The sequence below is a fragment of the Malaya genurostris genome, chromosome 2 (assembly GCF_030247185.1).
Source record: "Malaya genurostris strain Urasoe2022 chromosome 2, Malgen_1.1, whole genome shotgun sequence".
Lineage (NCBI taxonomy): Eukaryota > Metazoa > Arthropoda > Insecta > Diptera > Culicidae > Malaya > Malaya genurostris.
The window spans coordinates 65,758,286-65,777,206 of record NC_080571.1 but is presented as its reverse complement, the minus strand read 5'-3'; the positions used below and the strand labels follow the sequence as shown (position 1 = coordinate 65,777,206).

Genomic DNA, 18,921 nt, shown 5'->3' with positions numbered 1-18,921 from the left:
TTTTAGAAAATTTTTCTTCTGAATCGCTGCTTTCTTCATTCGACTTCGCGAAATCGACTCTCTCACTGAAAACTTTGAGCACTCGGAAAACAAAAACCGAATACAAGTAATACACCGGACGGCGTAGCCCGGAAGATTGAATAATTCAAAAAACATCATTTGACATATACAATTAGAGTGAAACATTCGAAACTCACTTCACTGTTGCGCGTAAAAACATTATTTCGCACAATCGCTTCAAATGCGCACAAATTCTGAATAAATACACTTTCCACTAAGAGTTTACGTCATTTTTACAAATCGAATCAGAAATTTATATATGGATATATCGTAACACATGCGAAAAACATCAAAACAATTTGCAAGCAGTTTCAGCAAGACTTTCCTTTTTAGCTTTTTAATGGATTGTTTTGCTTTGACACTTCTCATGGGTTTTTGGCTAATAAACTTGTTAATTAAACCAATTTCATTTATGTGTTCTTTGTGCTGTCCTTCAGTAATGATGGCGATAGATAAATAGAAACAAATTTTCTGATTTTAATAACAAATTTGTTGTCAATGAGAATTTCGTGTTGGATTGAAATATTGCTGGTTTTTGTCCAGGATATTCGCCAACTAAACAAATTCTCTAGAAGTAAGAGTTATTTCCAGCAAAGTAAATTCTCAATTTTAACTAATTTCATAGTTATTTTGGAAATTTTGTTGTTAAAATCAACTATTTCATAAACAGTAATACGTAATAACACAATTACATAATACCTGCGACAAAAGTGTAGAAAAAAGCCTTTTAGATTGCGGACAATGGTAGATCTATAACGTAATAATGGGTCAGAGACATTTCACCAAAAGACATTTCACCGAAGCATTCAATTTTCGAAAAAATTGCAAATAAGAGAAACGAACGGTTTTTATGTTCGAGCCCATTTTGATTATCCAAAACTATACATCTGAAATTTTGTCATTATTATTCAGTTCATGTTGCATCGAGTTTCTGTTTTAATTGGTAGCAAAGTGCAGCTGAAGCGCATCAAATGCTTATGGGTGTTTATAGTGATAATGCTAAATCATGTTGGAAATGGTTTCGACGTTCCAAGAATGCAGATTTCAGCGATGAGGACAAGTCTCGCTCTGGACAACCAATAAAATTCGAAGACAAACAGTTAGAGGCATTACTCGATGAAGATCCGAGTCAAACGCAAGAGTAGCATGCAGAATCATTAGAAGTGAACAAACAAGTACTTTCTGTACGATTAAAACGATGGGTATGATTCAAAAGCAAGGCAGTAGGGTGCCTTATGAACTGAAACCGAGAGACATTGAAAGGCGATTTTTCACTTGCGAACAGCTGATTCAAAGGCAACAAATAAAGAGTTTTTTACATCGAATCGTTACTGGATGAAAAATAGGCATTCTAGGATAATCCCAAGAAAAAACAATACTATACTATGCGCGGTCAATTGTTGCCGTCGACCTCAACATCAACACCAAAGCCGAATATTCAGGCGATACTAGAACGGGCGATCGGTATAGGCTGCAATCGATGCGTTTGAGCCGTGCATAACGAGAAGAACGGCCGGAATACGAGCAAAGACAGGATAAAGTTATTTTCCTGCATGACAACGCTCGGCCTCATGTTAAAAAAGTCGTTAAAAAGATATTTGGTAACGCTCAAGTGGTACATTTTACCGCACACGCCGTGTTATCCTGACATTGCTCCTACTGAATACTGGTTGTTCCGACGAATGTAACACGATCTGGCAGGTTTACTTCTTTCGCAGGAATTTGTACTCCAAATGACAGATTAAATCTTTCTCCATAGTTCATTTTCAAGAGAGTATTGTAAATTGGACTTGCCACATTAAGTTATGATTCTCAGAAGGGAACTTTTAAGAAAGCCATGCAAACTTAATTTTACTACCAAGCATCATGGTATTTGCTTTTATGTATCAACCAGTTATTCTCATTGTTTTAGTATATTTTTAATATACACAAAATTATTACGCAACTGTCGAACAAAATTCAATTCTGGTTATTGCAAACGCGCAAGCCGTTAAATTTTTTGGGTTTTGAGTTGTGACGTAAAGTCGTCATCAACTCAGTTTTCACTTTTTTATCCAAAAATGAAATCAATAAAACCAACAACAGATTGTATGAATCGATTGAGTCGGCATCGAGAAAATTGAGCGGGTTGAGAGAAATGTGCTTTGTCGGTTATCACCTGTATGATTATTTCTCCGGATGGAATTCATTCTACCCGGAATCCTTCACCGTAGTAGCTTATAATAGAATACAGAAGATTGATGTGCTCAGAAAAATATCAGATTCGCATAACGAGTCAAAGACGAAACGCAGAAAAAAAAGAAAATACACTTAGCACAAACCGGTACCCAAACAGTTCCGAGATCCCTAAATAACTATTATTTGTTGACGATCAGAAAGTCGACATTATGCTCAGTGTTGGTGATTACCGATAATTTGACTGAAAGCGGCTCGATATTTCTCTACATTATATACAACATTTTCAATCTGGTCGATGATGCTACAAGATCTCGCTGCCTATCAATGCATGAACCGTGAGAGAATTTTTCTACATTTTTTCGTTTCACCTCATACTCGGAATATTTCACGGCCCTTACCAAATAGATACAGTTTTGCAATGATCGGCGCTGTGTGGAATTTACCAAGAAAGATCATTATTGCAGAAAATCGAATCGATGATTCGGCTTGATGACTCTCATACTAGGTTACAATATTTCAACACCCTTGTGTGGAGCATTCACAGACATTTTCATAGACACAACTTATACAAATGTTATATGTACATAGTTAGAATGAGCGGCCCGTACAGAATCGGATCGCAAAACGAGAATGAGCGACCGTTTGTTGCTTTCAGACTTGCTCAGACAGGGTCATCGAGAGAAATTTCTCTCGCTCTTTGATGGCATTGATTGAACCGTGTGAAGAGTTGCTAGAGAGCGTTCTTTGATACGATAAAGGCCATCCTTGACTAAGTTGCGTTCTTTCGGCACTTCAGTAAAGACGTGGATCTTCGGTACAAAGAGTATTTTGCAAATAGCTTTAATTTTACGTCTGCTTAGCGGTTTACCGATGAACCAGTTAGGTGACATTAGCCGTTCGACCTAAACTGCTAATGTACCGATGAGTCGTACGCGAAATGTAAATAAAGGGTGATTTTTTAAGAGCTTGAGAATTTTTTTAAACAATAAAACGCATAAAATTTGCAAAATCTCATCGGTTCTTTATTTTAAACGTTAGATTGGTACATGACATTTACTTTTTGAAGATAATTTCATTTAAATGTTGACCGCGGCTGCGTCTTAGGTGGTCCATTCGGAAAGTCCAATTTTGGGCAACTTTTTCGAGCATTTCGGCCGGAATAGCCCGAATTTCTTCGGAAATGTTGTCTTCCAAAGCTGGAATAGTTACTGGCTTATTTCTGTAGACTTTAGACTTGACGTAGCCCCACAAAAAATAGTCTAAAGGCGTCAAATCGCATGATCTTGGTGGTCAACTTACCGGTCCATTTCTTGAGATGAATTGTTCTCCGAAGTTTTCCCTCAAAATGGCCATAGAATCGCGAGCTGTGTGGCATGTAGCGCCATCTTGTTGAAACCACATGTCTACCAAGTTCAGTTCTTTCATTTTTGGCAACAAAAAGTTTGTTAGCATCTAACGATAGCGATCGCCATTCACTGTAACGTTGCGTCCAACAGCATCTTTGAAAAAATACGGTCCAATGATTCCACCAGCGTACAAACCACACCAAACAGTGCATTTTTCGGGATGCATGGGCAGTTCTTGAACGGCTTCTGGTTGCTCTTCACTCCAAATGCGGCAATTTTGCTTATTTACGTAGCCATTCAACCAGAAATGAGCCTCATCGCTGAACAAAATTTGTCGATAAAAAAGCGGATTTTCCGAATGGACCACCTAAGACGCAGCCGCGGTCAACATTTAAATGAAATTATCTTCAAAAAGTAAATGTCATGTACCAATCTAACGTTTAAAATAAAGAACCGATGAGATTTTGCAAATTTTATGCGTTTTATTGTTTAAAAAAGTTCTCAAGCTCTTAAAAAATCACCCTTTATAAGATTTAGATATTTTAAATACATTTTTCATCCAGTGGAATTCTACGGAAGATACATTATGATAAACCGGAATCGCCGATGAGAATAGATGCAAAGGCCGGGAGTGAGGTTTAAGGAAACTATTTCACTTTTTCGGGTTCGATAGAATCTAAGCTAGTGTTTTTGCCTTTCTCTATAGAAAGGTAATAGAATTTCTGCAAAAAAAAGCGACTTCCGAATGGAGCCCCAAAGGCCCATATGTGCATCTTTCAAATATTTTTTTTTTGTTCAATTTTCTTAGAGATGACTAAACCGATTTTAACAAGCCTAGTCTCGTTTGAAAGCTACACTATCGAATCATTAATCAAATTCGAAGATCAAATGGCTGTCATTTCCGGTTCCTGAGATATAGGTAGGTGACCTAATCGACTAATCGCATATTTTTTTATCGGAAAATTTTTTTCGAAGATGATTCAACGAATTTCGACAAACTTAGACTTTTTTGAAAAACTACAATGTGGTCATTGATCAAGTTTGGAAGGGTTAGAACAAACGGGAGGGGTAATTTCGCCGAAGGTCGTTTCCCGATTGCCATTTCGCTGAAAGTCGTTTCGCCGAATAGGTCATTTCGCCGAAAGTCGTTTCGCCAAAAGGGTCATTTCGCCGAAAGGGTAATTTCGAATACATCAGCTACATAACTGAACCCAAGATGGCTCGGTGGCACAAAGCCGCCGAGGCGACCCGAGCTGAGTTGGCCAATGACCCGCCGTCGGAACCGGTGGACTCTTGTATACGAACCTGTAACCGGCTCGTTTGCCCAGTCTACTCAAAGCTAGGTTACTTTGCTTTAGTTAGGACCGAAAGAGCGGTAGCGAGGTCGGACAGCACACAAACCAAAACGATGTGGTGAAGCCGCAATAGGTTTTTTTTTTCATTTTCACTTTGTAAACGGAAAATACCACATACATTTGCCTGGTAGATACACCTATGCAATTACTTTAATGCTTAGTAGTAGTAGTAGTAGTAGAATCAAGCTTTATTCAAGAGTACAAGAATCAATCTTTATTCAAGAAGTAGAATTGTCAAGTAGTTTTGTCAACAAAACGGGAGTTAACGCTATCATCTTTCATTTGTATTCATTTCAAATCAATTCCAATTACTGTATTAAGACAATTGCAAGACTCGGCGAAATGACCCTCCGGGCGAAATGGCTTTCGGCGAAATGGCCTTCGGCGAAATGACCCTTTCGGCTAAACTGATTTCGGCGAAATGAGCCTGATCCATAGCGAACATTTCCAGTTTGGAACATGCCCTTTTATACATGAGGTAACCAACAAATCTCAGTGTTTTCAATGCACTAGAATTTATCTTATTACATAGATAAGAGATTATGAAATCACTAGGTGAATCAAGACGGGTTTTTTTTATTGATGTCCTGAGCGGACGCATAGTTTCGACTGTGTCGAACAAGAAGCAACACTGACGAAATTAGTAAGAATAGATTTATAATGGGTATAGTTTTGTTTTTTTAGTAAATTCCTTTTTCGTAGACAGGGGCAGGGGTCCACTAGGAGATTGATACTACCTGTTATCTTCCTCCGGACAGTATACCAGCCTAGATGCCGTGTGGAATCCGGCGGAAAAAATGAGCCAAGTATAGATCCACTGGGTTCCTGCTGACACTGGCGACAATTGCAGGAGTTCCCTTTTCCTTTCAGTTATTAGATATTTTCATCGTTTCACTTCTGATTACTCTTTTTTACTAAATTATCTCTTCAATCAACTTATCAATTTGCGACTAGTTTTGGATAGAAGTTTTATTTGATATGTTTTCTTCTTCTATGTTATTGCTTGTCTTTCAAGATTATAAATTGAATGATAAAAATCAACTATTGCGCAAATTCGTTTATATTACAAAGCTAATAACAGAGATAACATATATCGGTATATTGAATAAATGGTAAAAAATACTTGATAAATTAATAATTTTCTATCGGTAGCCGGTTGCCCAGATCAACCAATATACCCAATTATTAATTTTAATAAATAATTGAAATAATAAAGCGGAAATAAAAAAAAATCAAATCGTGCGTGAAATCTGTGGACCTTTTCTTGGTGCCTTAAAATGATTTTATAAAAATTTTTAGAATATGTCACTACAATGAATCAACTATTTTGTCTAAATCCTATTCACTCGTTTATTTTGTAGCAGGTATTTCCATTTAGAAAAAAATAAGGAAGTTTTTATTCGTTACGCAATAGTATTTCAAATTTTCCTTCAGTTTCCACGAATAATAACTGTGAATCAAGACTCCTCGGGACTTCAGTATCGGATATTGTTGAAACTTTCACTCGGAAAGCCAGTGAGTTTAGTGGTGCATCCGAACATCTTGAAACCAGAACATACTAGGTCAAGTGTTGGACTAACATCCCTCTGTTGGACTAACATCCCTCTCCATTCCTTAGACGATCTACGTTCCGGTCTGGCCGGCGCCGGTACTGATCAATGAATTCTGGGGTTACCAGAAGATGTACATTGAAGGATGATTTACCAGTACTAGGTTGGATCATCTAGAAATTCCCTGTACAATTTCAGCTAATCCCGATCAGTAACGGAGTAGCAACCAGGGGTGGTCGCTCAAGCTCAAGTTCAAGCTCATTAGTAAATTCCTTTTTCGTAGATGAAGGTGATTTTCAAAAATGGACCCTCAAATTTTAGAAACCAATCAAAGGAAAAGCGCACATCGTTCCTTGTGACATTTCAACACAGCATTTCTGCTCCTCACTCACACATCGACACCATTCATCACACTGCCAAAGCTAAATACCCGCCAGATATACATCAGAAGCAGCAGGAATTCGGTGCTAATATATTCAAGTTAAACCGGCTAGAAAATTGCTGTGCATTATTTATGTGTTACTACGGTTTACTAGTTCTCTTCTTTGACTTGTTGTTGTTAGCCTGCTCTTTTTTTTTCGGGTATCCAATTCATGGCAGAAACCTTGAAACTTCTGCTCGTAGGTTAGATTCATCCGAGAACTAGACCGTGTGTAATAGATGGCAAAATGTTGGCTAGTCCGTGAAAGTCTAAAAACGATTCACAGAACTACGCACGCAAGAAGGGAAGATTAATGTCTCCGCTCTCCGAGGAGGGATAATCTATTTTTAATCACCTGCGAGGAATCTTTCCACCTCTCTCTCTCTGACTTCCTCGTTCTCGATTAGTTTGACTCTCCGGACCAAAAAAAAACACCCAGAACGAGTACATATAACCCCATGCTGCGCCACCTGAACAAACATCGAGAGACTCGTCTCTCGTGGTTGTAAAAAGTACGCTACAAAAGTGAATTCACTCGTTTGAAATCCAATATGTATGCGTGTGCGCATAAACGATCCTAGCTTGAAGCATCCCGGGGTTGATTGATCTGACTGGAGGAAACCGACGGTGAGGAAGGTGAGTGATTCGAACTTTTCAACTCATCAATAACTCAAGAAGTTAGCTTTGTTCTTGGCTACCTTTTTTTGCTGTTGTTGGCCCGAACAGGTGATTAATGGTAGCGAGAAAGAGATGAAGCTTCCGTCTGTGGTTGGGTTGGGAGGAAGAAACCAATTTCTCACTTTACTTTGGTAATATCTAATGGAAACGAGGCTGTCTCGCGTCTCGTTGTTTGTTTGTTTCCGAAGGATCGGATACCGATAGGTGCTGAGTTCGGCAAGGTAAGAGCATTCGAAAAACCACGGCAACCATCGTGCACTTTGTAACGACGATGTAAGGGCCTGTTGTCAATGTGGAGCTTAAACTGTCAACCCTGGCTGGTTTTGATGGCTGCTGACCATCACGGAAAGCCGCTTATTGTTGCTTTTTCGTCAATGGATTGAGCTGGACAGCAGTGGACCGGATGATGTACATACACTTACTCGGGCGATACTTACTTGGCTGAATGTGACAGCAGCGCCGGTACTGTGGTAGTTTTTCGCGACCAGTTCCAGCGGTGAACAGGGCAGGAAAGGTGAACTAGCCGGTGGAGTATTATACCCGCCTGCTGCGAACAACGATTCTGTCACTGTAAAGAGGGAGAGAGAGAAAAACCAGAAATTAGATCTTCTGTGTTAACTGATTATACACTTTTTTACGGATTTCTGTTAAGATTTTTTTCAAATTTTATTCTCTCATCTGTGTAGATTCCGCGGAAGAAAAAGAGAGAGAGAGAGACGACAGATTACAAATTCAAAATAAATAACAATAAAAGTCGACTGCCGGGCGGACGGGCGGGCGAGCGGCCGGTTGGTCGTGCGGCACGAAAAAGGTGGAAAGCCAAGACGTCGTGTGCAGGAGGAAATGGAGGAAGAACGAACCCATATGGAGACCCGAGAGTAGTATATTTGCGACGGCCAGGCACTTGAGAACGCTGAAGTAGGCAGAAAAAAAGGCTAAACGAGCACAACATCGCCCGAGCGAAGATTAAGATAAGACCCGGCGTGCGGATCTAGACGGAAACCGGGGAACGGGGAGTTGTATTATATAATGCGGCGACACAGCAGAACTCGCCTCATGCGGCGCGCGAGAAGGTTGGCGTATATTGGCTCCAAGTTGAAGGTAGGTTTAGGAACTCGTTTGAAAATGGGTCAAACGGAGAGCTGGGGAGTTCCAGTTCCTTTTCCTCGTTCTCGCGCTCGCCGGAGCAAACCGGCGGAAAAACGAACATTAGCAATCTCGTTTTCGTCGCATGGCTGTGTGCTATTTCTTTTTTTTTTGCTTTGCTGGTCAATGCCAATATGTTGTTGTTATGAAGTACCTAATATTTTTTTTTGGCAAACAGACTCAAATTCATTTCCACACGAGCGAATTTCGAAGAATTTGTAATAAATAGCATAGTTTCTCCTTTTTCGTCCGGTTGGCTCCTTTGTTCTATTTTGTGCCATTCTAAGCAGAATTCCGGAAAGTTGGCAGTAGCAGCATATTTGTGCCTTGGACCTTTTTGTTTTCGTTGCACACACACGCACACACAGTTTCGTGCTGCCGTCGCCAATGTCGTGAGTATAACCTTCAGGCAGATCTGTTTTGGGGACAGAAGAGGGTTTCGACAGTTCATCTACTCTGACAAGCAGGTCACGTTTTAATTCCTTTATTGGTGTCAAATTGCGCCTCAATATCAGATAATTCTGCTGGCCTTAATGCATCGCTCGGCACTCGATGACCCCCTTTGAGCAAAGTTATTTTTCAATTAAATTTGATCCCTTCGGTTTTCCTTTACGTTTACGATTATCATGACGACCAGAAGTGCATTGCCTGTTCGAAGCTTGCAGGAAAACTTATGAGGGTGCATTCCGGTTGGAATCTTACCCTCATAAGTGAAAGGGATTGTTTAATACCTCAGTTCTATTTATCTTGCATCAGGGCTTCAGTCTTGTATTCCGTTTATTTTTTTTCTCTCCCCGGATGGGAATCCTAGCAGTAAAAGTTCCATTGTTTACATTCAAAACAGAGCAATAAAATTGAAAAACGAAACGAGCCGCTTGATTCCAGTGTTTGGGTCGAAGCAGGACTAGATTGTATTACCAGCATTGCAAGGACGACCACTCGCATAGTTCGAAGCAACTGCTTTTCAAACGATTGCGCTACAACGCACCGAACACAACCTGTAACCTGCTTCTAAGAAACACTGAATCCAGTTTGTTACCTTTCCAGTTCTAGCCTTCTGTCTTCCGTCTGTGTATTTAACGAGAATGTTTTGTTTATCGTCCTGAAGACGTATCGCTGCTGCCCCCTGTCAGTCCCACAGCCCTGTCCGTGTTTACCGGGGTTTTGTTGGCCGGCAATGAATTGATATGGGCTATCACCGGGGCCTGCGTAGAATGGCATGGAAGGATGACAACTTGTTTCCTTGCTCCTACAGCAGTGTCTAGTGTTCTGGTGTATGCTATTGGGAAATGTTCGTTTTACCAGATTTGACAGGAAACTTGTTCCGGGAGTGTGAGGTTCCGTCACGCCACCACCCACATTGCTCTGATTATGATGGCAATCCGAATGGGGTAATCTTTTAGAGTTGTTGCGGTTTTCCAAAGATGAAACAATTGTGGTCGAACGATTTGGAACGAAATCCTTGCGGCCGTCGGGTGTTTTGTGGGGTAGCCATTATTATCAGGGACTCTGTGGTCTCTTACTCCACCAGTGTCCAGACCTTTTTCGTGTTGCTGCGAAGAGGGTTGCCACTCAACATCTACTCGAATGGATGTTGTTTATGGGATGTAGGACGTTTCTGTTATCTGCCAAAGTAAAAACCCGTGCAAGCGATTCTAAGAAAGTGTGCAGAAACTGATTGCAACATGATGGTTCTGGTTATGATGCTTTCCCGAGTTACACAAGTCTGTCATTGAACTCAACACGACCTGACTTGTTCGAGAATCGTAATATCATGCTGCTAATTTATCTGTACTTCTATTGAACTCTTGACATCCAGATCATCTATCTCCAAACGATGCGACTTCAACTCGCATGGTTCTGAACTAGAATAGAACAAAGGCGTTTTACTCTGTTTTAACATTCTTGTCGCAATTTTTCGATAAACCCACCAAAAACTGCATTGTTTTTTATCAATTCCCTCTCACTTCTCGTTCAGTTCGGATCCCATCGGCAAGCCTCCCCTTTATTTTGCTACTAAAAAAGACAATACAAAGAACAGTCGCATCGATCACAAGGAGCGTTTGTTTTTCGTGCGGTATAGATATGAGTGATTCGAATATACAAAATACGTTGTTAGATTTATTACAAACTTTTCATGAAATCTGAAATCTATTTACTGAATCATCAAATCTGCTCTGGAAAAATTGTGTCTTTCAAAGTCTTACAAATACTAACTACTGAATTCTTTGTTCGACACGAAAACGTTTGGCCCTCTTTAAAGGACAATCTAGATCAGTGATTTCCCAAACTGGTCCCAACAGCCCACTAGTAGGCATTAGTTCATTTTCAGTGGGTAGTAAACTCAAAATTGTTAACAGGTGGGCAATGAGTCACATACTCGAATAAAAATGGGTAATATATCATTGCGAAAATCAATTCCATTCCAATCTATCGGTTGCAAAAATGAAGTGATTGGTGCATCATTCAATTCTTGTGAGATTTGTGAGAAAGAAAACGAACGTAACAAGATGAAAATTTAACCAACCGACCAACAATGAGTGTAAATAGCTGCAATGTTTCATTAGAAATTCATATCATATCTATATTCCAAATTCAATTCATACAAAATACAGAAAAAAATCAGGTCCACGTTCAGAATCCAGATGGTCAGAATGATTCTCAGAGATCGAGTCCAGCATCCTGAGGTCAGATCCAGAATTCAGATTCATGTTCGGAATTCAGGTTCAGAATCCTGCTTCCCGGTTCAGAATTTAGGTTCAGATCTAATATTTCTGTTAGGAATTCAGACCCGGAATCTAGGCCTTCTAGGAGATCAGTACTCATGTCCAAAACACACGAAAATCTCTATTCCTGTCAAGAGTTCAGGTCTATAACCTAGCCAATTGAGAGTGGTTTTGGCATAGTGAGCCGACGCTAAATCCGACCAAAACAGTGGAGGTGTACTATGCTTCTTATATAAAGGCAGCAATCTCTTCTGAAGGCACTCAGATCGATAGATTTCTGCATTTATAGTTCCGGTAGTGTAAAAAATGCGTGACTTCAAACCACAGGAACATATTGCTTGCCATACCAGTACCTTTCGACCGAATTTCTCCACTTGAATCGGCCTGTCCGCATCGCTCACATCCTCCCCAACGACGACAGTAAAGTATTGTGGTTTTTGAGTTCTCCTTCACATAAGTCTCATCGTCCATCAAAACGCATGCATTCGGACACTGCAAAAGGCGCGAATACAATTTCCGGGCCCTTGTTTCTGTTCGCTTCTTCTGTTCTTCACTTTGTTTCAAGATTTTCTGCTTCTTGTAGGTCTTCAGGTGATTTCGCCTCTTGATACGCTGGATCATTCCGACACTCGTTCCTGCTTTTTTGGCCAAATCACGTATTGACATTGATTTGTTCTTCATGATTAGAGATACCACTTTCTGGTCCAGTTTCGGGTTGGAAGAACCGGGATTTCTTCCTCTTCCTGGTAGCTCATCCAAAGAATAGTGTTCCCCAAACTTATTAATGATGGTATTAACACCGGCATGATGAATTCCAAACCGCTTCGCCAATTTTCGCAAAGTAATATTCTTCTCACTTAGCCATGTGTCCAGAACCCTAATTTTCACTTCCTTTTCAATATGCGACATTTTGAAAACGCAGAATTTCAACCGCACAAACAAGTAAACAAACGAAAGCTGACAGCCAAACGCACAGCATGCTGTGATCTGAGCATAAAAAACCATCACAAAAACATGCGTACAACACAAATGTATGTGGATAGCTTATTTTCGATACACTCCTTAATCTCTTTCAAGAATCCAGGTTCAGATTCAGTATTCTGATTCAGAAACCTTGTCGGACATCCAACTCCAGGGTCCTGGTTCAGAAACCTGGTCTAGGTTTCGAATCTCTGTCAATAATTTAGGTTAAAGTTTAGAATTGAGCAATACTAGAGAACTTATGTCCAGAATTCAATTCAGGCTCAGTTTCGGAAACTCTGTCAGAAGTTCAGAAAACAGAATTCTGGCGCAGAGTTCAGGTCTAGAATCTAGGTTAAGGTCTTTGTCAGGAGTTCAGATTCACAATCTAGCTCTGGGTCTAGAATCCAGATCCATGTTCCGAATAAAAGTACTGAATTCTGCTTCAAGCTCAGAATCCATATTCGGATAATTATTCTCTTTCAAGAATCCAGGTTCAGATTCAGTATTCTGATCCAGAAACCTTGTTCGATAGTTCAATTTTCTAATCCAGTATTCAGGACCAGAATCCAAATCTAGATATCGCTTAGTTATTACTGGGTGAGAGAACTTGCGTGTTTTTCTAACATAGAACCAAATACTAACAAATGTAATAAATACAGTCATGCACATCTTCATCACCAAATTTCCCCTGTGGGAAGTCGTCACCTAATGAAAAACTTTTCTCCATTACCCAACGGAATTAAAGCTGATAAAATTAAAATAATGAAAACCAAAAACGAAAACATCATAAACTTTCAAAAGCAGTTATAAATCCGTCCGCAACCTTCTCCAATCCAGGGAAATCGCTCTGCCAACTGAATTACTGTAGATGTTATAATACACAAGGCAAATTACTTCCCGGTAGAAAAGAACTTGGTATTTGATCTGACTGTGCACGGTCGGGTGAGTTCACATTTTAGTTGATTTTCTGTGATCCAATTGCGAGAACGATTGATATTGTAAAGGAAGTATGGCAGTTTTATTCGTACTTACATCGTCAAAATCTGTTTCTGATATTACCCACCCAATTTTTTTTTATCTGAAAACTATTTGGTAGAAATGTAGATTTTTAATGAGGCTCAAACTAATGTTTGCATTTAAATAAATGGACTAATTTCCGATTTTTCATGAGTTCCTCCGCACTGACAAAACTACCCATACAGCATCAATCATAGTAACCCATGAGTCAGCAGACAAAATTTGACTGCTCTTATTATTCGAACTCTTACCGTGATGGCAAAAACAGGGAAACAACTCTATTCAGAAGTGTGCGCGTTCAAAGAACAGCACCCCACCGCATCGAAAGCGGACATCGTGCGGAACTTTGAGGACGCTGAATACGTCCGTTCCGTCGTCTGCAACATCTTGACACAATTAGAAAGGGAAGCTGAAGAGGAAGACCGAAGGAAAAGTGGCCACATCGTCGCGTGCGCTTGGCCAGGAAGTCGGAGCAATCGGCCAAACAGTGACAAAGTTCCAGGCAAACATGAACATACATGTCAGCGGCTGAATAAGATGGTCAATTCGATTTTCCCGGCGAATCGAGAATCGCGTAGGGGTGGTGATGGACAACGAGACCTATCTCACCCTAGATGGCAACTACTGGCTGGGCTTTTCATATTTTACTTCCCCCACGAAGGAAGTGAGTTCCGAGTTGAAGTCCATTTCACACACCGAGTGCCCCAAGAAGGTGCTACTGTGGCAGACAATCAGCGAGAATGAGATGTTAAAGCTGCTCTTCTTTCGCTCCGGACTGGCCGTAAACGGAGAATTTTATAGTACGAAATGCCTGCCGGAAACTGCGACGTTCATCGAAACATCCCATAAGGGCGAAGACGCGATGTTCTGGCTGGATTTGGTGTCGACCCACTACTCGAAGCGATCGTTGGGGGAGATGGAGGGTCTGAATATCGATGTAAAATCCAAGTTCCCCAGCTGCATCCCATCGAGACTTTCTGGGCCATTCTGAAGCATAAGATCTACTCCAACAATTTTGTCCCGAAAACTAAGGAGGAATTGATAAATAAGACGAAGAAAGAACTCGAAAACATGCCTTCATGCGGTTAACTGCCGGAAGGCCGCTCGCAAAGGCGTATAATTAGTAATTAGTAAGCTTAAATAACTACCTTCCATGGGACAATTATCAAAAGCAATTATCTGTCTTAACTTTTTTTATCACTATCCGAAAAAGTCTATTGTTTAATACAAACGTTAGGGCAATATTGTTAATGCAAACTATGTTTTCCTGTAATTACTGTTTTTCAGTGCTTGTAATACAAATTGAACAATTTTGAAATACAAATTGAACCAAGAAACCTGCTACGCTTTCCGGTTGCTCTTAATATTGTTTTTTTTTTTTCATTTCATATCGTGAGTTATTCCAGCGAACGAACTGTTCCTTAAAATTTTAGTTCAAAGCCAAAAGTGATAAATTTCCCGCAAGATCACTTTGGAAGGTTCGGGTATCATGCGCATAATTCACAATGTGAAATGATCAAGTGCTCGAGAGAAAAAAGGGTCTGGTTTGTGCCGCCGATTGGCTTCAAGTGGGCCGACTAATTTATGATGTACATTGGAGTGCGTGGACGGAAGCGTGCATGCTCATGAAAGAGCGATCCTGCGGGCAGTCGGAAAATGTTCCTTCTCACTTTCACACCTTCAATTTGTTGAATCATAGCGAACTTCAGAAGCACTTCAGTTATGGAAAATATCAGGAATGGTGCAAAGTTGTGACTAATGTGTTGATAAAACGAAATCTTACAGAATTGAGATACAAGTTCAGTTCAGAAGGTTTGAACTTGTTAAGAATTTTTTTGGTATCAAACTGTTGTCTAAAACTAGTTATTAAAATTCAGTGACGTTCAAGGACAATTATACTACCTTTTTGAATCGATTTAAGATTATTCAAGATATGAAATTGTATGCTAATCCCATCTTGAAATCAGCATTCATTAGAAATCACTGATACTGATGCAACCAGTTACACTTCATAAGGCTGAAGTTTAATTATAAAAATCCTTTCGTGGCTTGCAGGTAACATCAACCCGAGTAGATTATAATGAAAGCGAAAGGATTAGCTCTATTCCAGGCATTGCCCTATTTTGTTTCAAATTTCGATACCTACATTGATGTTACGCCCTACGAGTCAAACAATTGCCATTGTTGTAGTTGGCGAACTCTATCTGCGCCATAGCGCCATTCTTCCCTCATCAAAATCTAGATTTTCACAACCGCCGGAAAGACTGACACGTGCGGCGATTAAGCTCCGGTTTCCGGCCTGGCCTGGCCTGGGTGGTGGACTGTTTAAATCCACATTATAATCCACATCGCAGTCAAGTTGATGACCTAATTAAAATGAGGGCCACAATTCGGTTTAGCTACGGCGGTAATTAGTGCGAAATAGGATGCCTGCTCGATATTAATTGGCGGAGCTACCAACGACACGTTTTTAAGACTAGTGGTGGCAGCATTCGTCTATAGACTGTGCTAAAAGAAATGGAACATTATCAAAAAAATATTTAAGTCGAATATAGTTGAAATTCTCAGGGAATATATAAACACATAATAAATATGTTCTTGCAAAGTTGGTTTATTCATCCCTTAGGCTAAATGCCCTTGAACCTCGGACTTAATGCTACCCATAAAATCACGTGCAACACTTGCGTTATCTTCCTTACACACTTGCATTCACTTTTTCTTCAAATCCTTGTCATTTTTGAAGACCTTCCTTGTTTTCTGGAGATTGCCCAGAATTTTTCTATGTGGCGAAGTTCTGGAGACTTTGTCGGATTTGTATTTACATCGTACCATTACATAACCGTTTTCGTGTAATGGCACGATGCCAGATTTCGTTAAAATAGAGTGTCACCTTCGTTGGATCGTAGGAAAGGTGACAGGTGCTTCTGAAGGCATTCTTTTTTTATATATTTGGTCGTGGATAATTGCGTGTTTTATGTACGGCTTGCTGAGTTTATCGCACCGATAGATCGTCTGCCAAATCAAGTATTGCTTGGCAAATTTGTTGATATTTTTCTTCCGGAATTTCTCGTCTGGGTCTCTTTGGAGGATTGTGCTACACGGAACACGGTCGAATTGTCGATTTCCAACAGTTTCGCTATCCACCTGCGGCACTTCCACATCAAGGCCCATAATTTTTTGTCGAAGTACTTCTTGCTTGGAAGTAGAGATTTCAGATTTTTTACATTTTGGCAATATTTCTGGAATTTCCGGTACCGAAAACCGGAGTTTCGCATTAATGAACCATCAGAAAATATGAACGTTAAACTGAAACAGTTTTGAGCCCAATTTAAAAGAATTTCCAAGATTTACTGCACTTTCGATTTAAATGGTTTGGAAGTAAAGAAACCCTCTAATTCTGTTTCAATGCACCTAGTGGTGCTGCAAGTATATGAATAACTAGTTCCTATATATTACATCAAGAATAATCAAAATACTTCAGATTAAGAATATCTAAAACCTTGTTTTGAACACATCTTTTGCACAGTACTATCACATTTAAGGTTATTGAAAATCGATTCAATATTATTCAGTGGCGTCTCGTCCTCATGTGCACTGCACAACCGGTCGAATTCAAGGAATGAACTGCGTTCTCAACCCCATCCAAATTCAGTTATTTGTTGGAATTCTTATTTATTCGATGAAAGCAGGTTGGATCGCACCGAAATTGCATTTATTTACACGCATCTCATATACATCAGACATAAAATTTCAAGTATCTTTTGTCGCTGTGTTAGTGTCTTTTCCGTGCACATGAGTTACTGCACAGACTCAAGAAGAGAGAATTACCCAGTTCAGCTCTGAGATTTGTTTGTTTAATTAAAAATCCCATCCGAAAATATATCGTTATCTCATTGTATTGAAAAACACAAGCGAATTTCCATTCCTCAATATTTAGTTTTCACTTACAACGAACTGTTGAATCTGCTATCATACCACATAAGCAGTGCAAAACTAGTCAATTTTGTCACGATGACATTGATATTTTTGATATTTTTGAGAAAATGAAGTGAGCTCCCTTTCATAAATTTTTACTACTATTTCCGTAACGTTCGGTATCGAAAGCCGGAATTTCGGATCATTAAACCATCAGAGAATATTAACTTTAAACTGAAATAGTTTTAGTTCACTTCAAAAGAATTTCCAAAATTTTCTGCGCCTTTGATTTAAATGGTGGTTTGAAATAAAAGACGGGTCTAGTATAACTAAAAGTAGTTCTCATGACATACAATGGTTGAAATTAGGAAAACTCATCACCTTGTAATGTTAGAACCGGAAGTCAGACTTGGATATTTTTATGGGACTATCAAACCTGTTAACTTGAGTTTCATTTTATGAAAATCTGATATGAGTCTAGGGTCAAATCTAGACAATCTTGATCTGTTAACTAGAGAATCTGTTTAGTCAATTTAGAGAATTCACTTCTCATCACATGGTTACTTATGGAAAAATGCTCTTGAAATTGACATTTTTACTTTATGTACTCTATCTCCGGATGCAGAAGTTAGATCTGAATATAAATCGGGATATTCTTATATTATCTGAATACATCTCAGTTTAATCTAAGATGGTAAAAATCGGTTGAGCCAACTTCGAAAAAAAAGTATGACATTATTTTCACCATTTTGGTGCTTATCACCCTGTAACTCCGGAACCGAAAGTCGGATCCAAATGAAATTAAGGAACCTTGTGTGAGAACGTGAAATCAATTGATTGAATCTAAGTTTGTGAAAATCGGTCGAAAAGCCATCTTCGAGAAAATTGAGAGACTTAATTCAACTTCTTGGTGCATATTTCCCTGTATCTCCGGAACCGAAAGTTTGTGCAAATCGGTTCAGTCGTCTCGTAGAAAATTGAGTGGTATTATTTTCACTTTTTTGATTAGAAACTTTGTATGGGACCATTAGACCTTCCATTTGAATCTAAGTTTGGGAAAATCGGTTCAGCCATATTTGTGAAAATTGAGAGACTAACTAACTTTTTGGGGCATATCTCCCTGTAACTCCGGCACCGAAAGTCGGACCCGAATGGAATTTAGGAACTTTGTATGAGACTGTGAAACTCTTCAACTGGATTCAAGTTTGGGCAAATCGGTTTAGTCTTTTCCGTGAAAGTTGTGTAAAATTACTTTCACTTTTTTGGTGTATACTACCCTGTAATTTTGGAACCGCAAGTAAAATACGAATAAAATTCTGTAACTTTATATGGGAGCGTAAGACCTTTCATTTGAATCTAAGTTTGTGAAAATCGGTTCAGACATCTTCGAGAAAATTGAAACCTAATTTAATTTTTTGGTACATATCTCCCTGTAACTCCGGCACCGCAGGTCAGATCCAAATGAAATTTAGGAACTTTGTGTTAGAATGTGAAACCTATTAATGGAAACTATGTTTGTGAAAATCGGTCGGAAAGCCATCTTCGAGAAAATTGAGAGACTTAATT

The 18,921-nt window shown here is 39.4% G+C and overlaps 1 protein-coding gene across 11 annotated transcripts in view; it reads right to left on the bottom strand.

Annotated features, from left to right (window-relative positions):
* Positions 1 to 18,921, bottom strand: part of LOC131427464 (protein winged eye) — a 758,071-nt gene that overhangs the window by 44,780 nt on the left and 694,370 nt on the right. For all 11 annotated transcript variants that reach the window (XM_058590671.1, XM_058590672.1, XM_058590670.1 and 8 more), the window contains exon 4: positions 8,026 to 8,156. In XM_058590671.1, the coding sequence (XP_058446654.1) occupies positions 8,026 to 8,156 (131 nt within the window). The remainder of the gene's footprint in view (positions 1 to 8,025; positions 8,157 to 18,921) is intronic.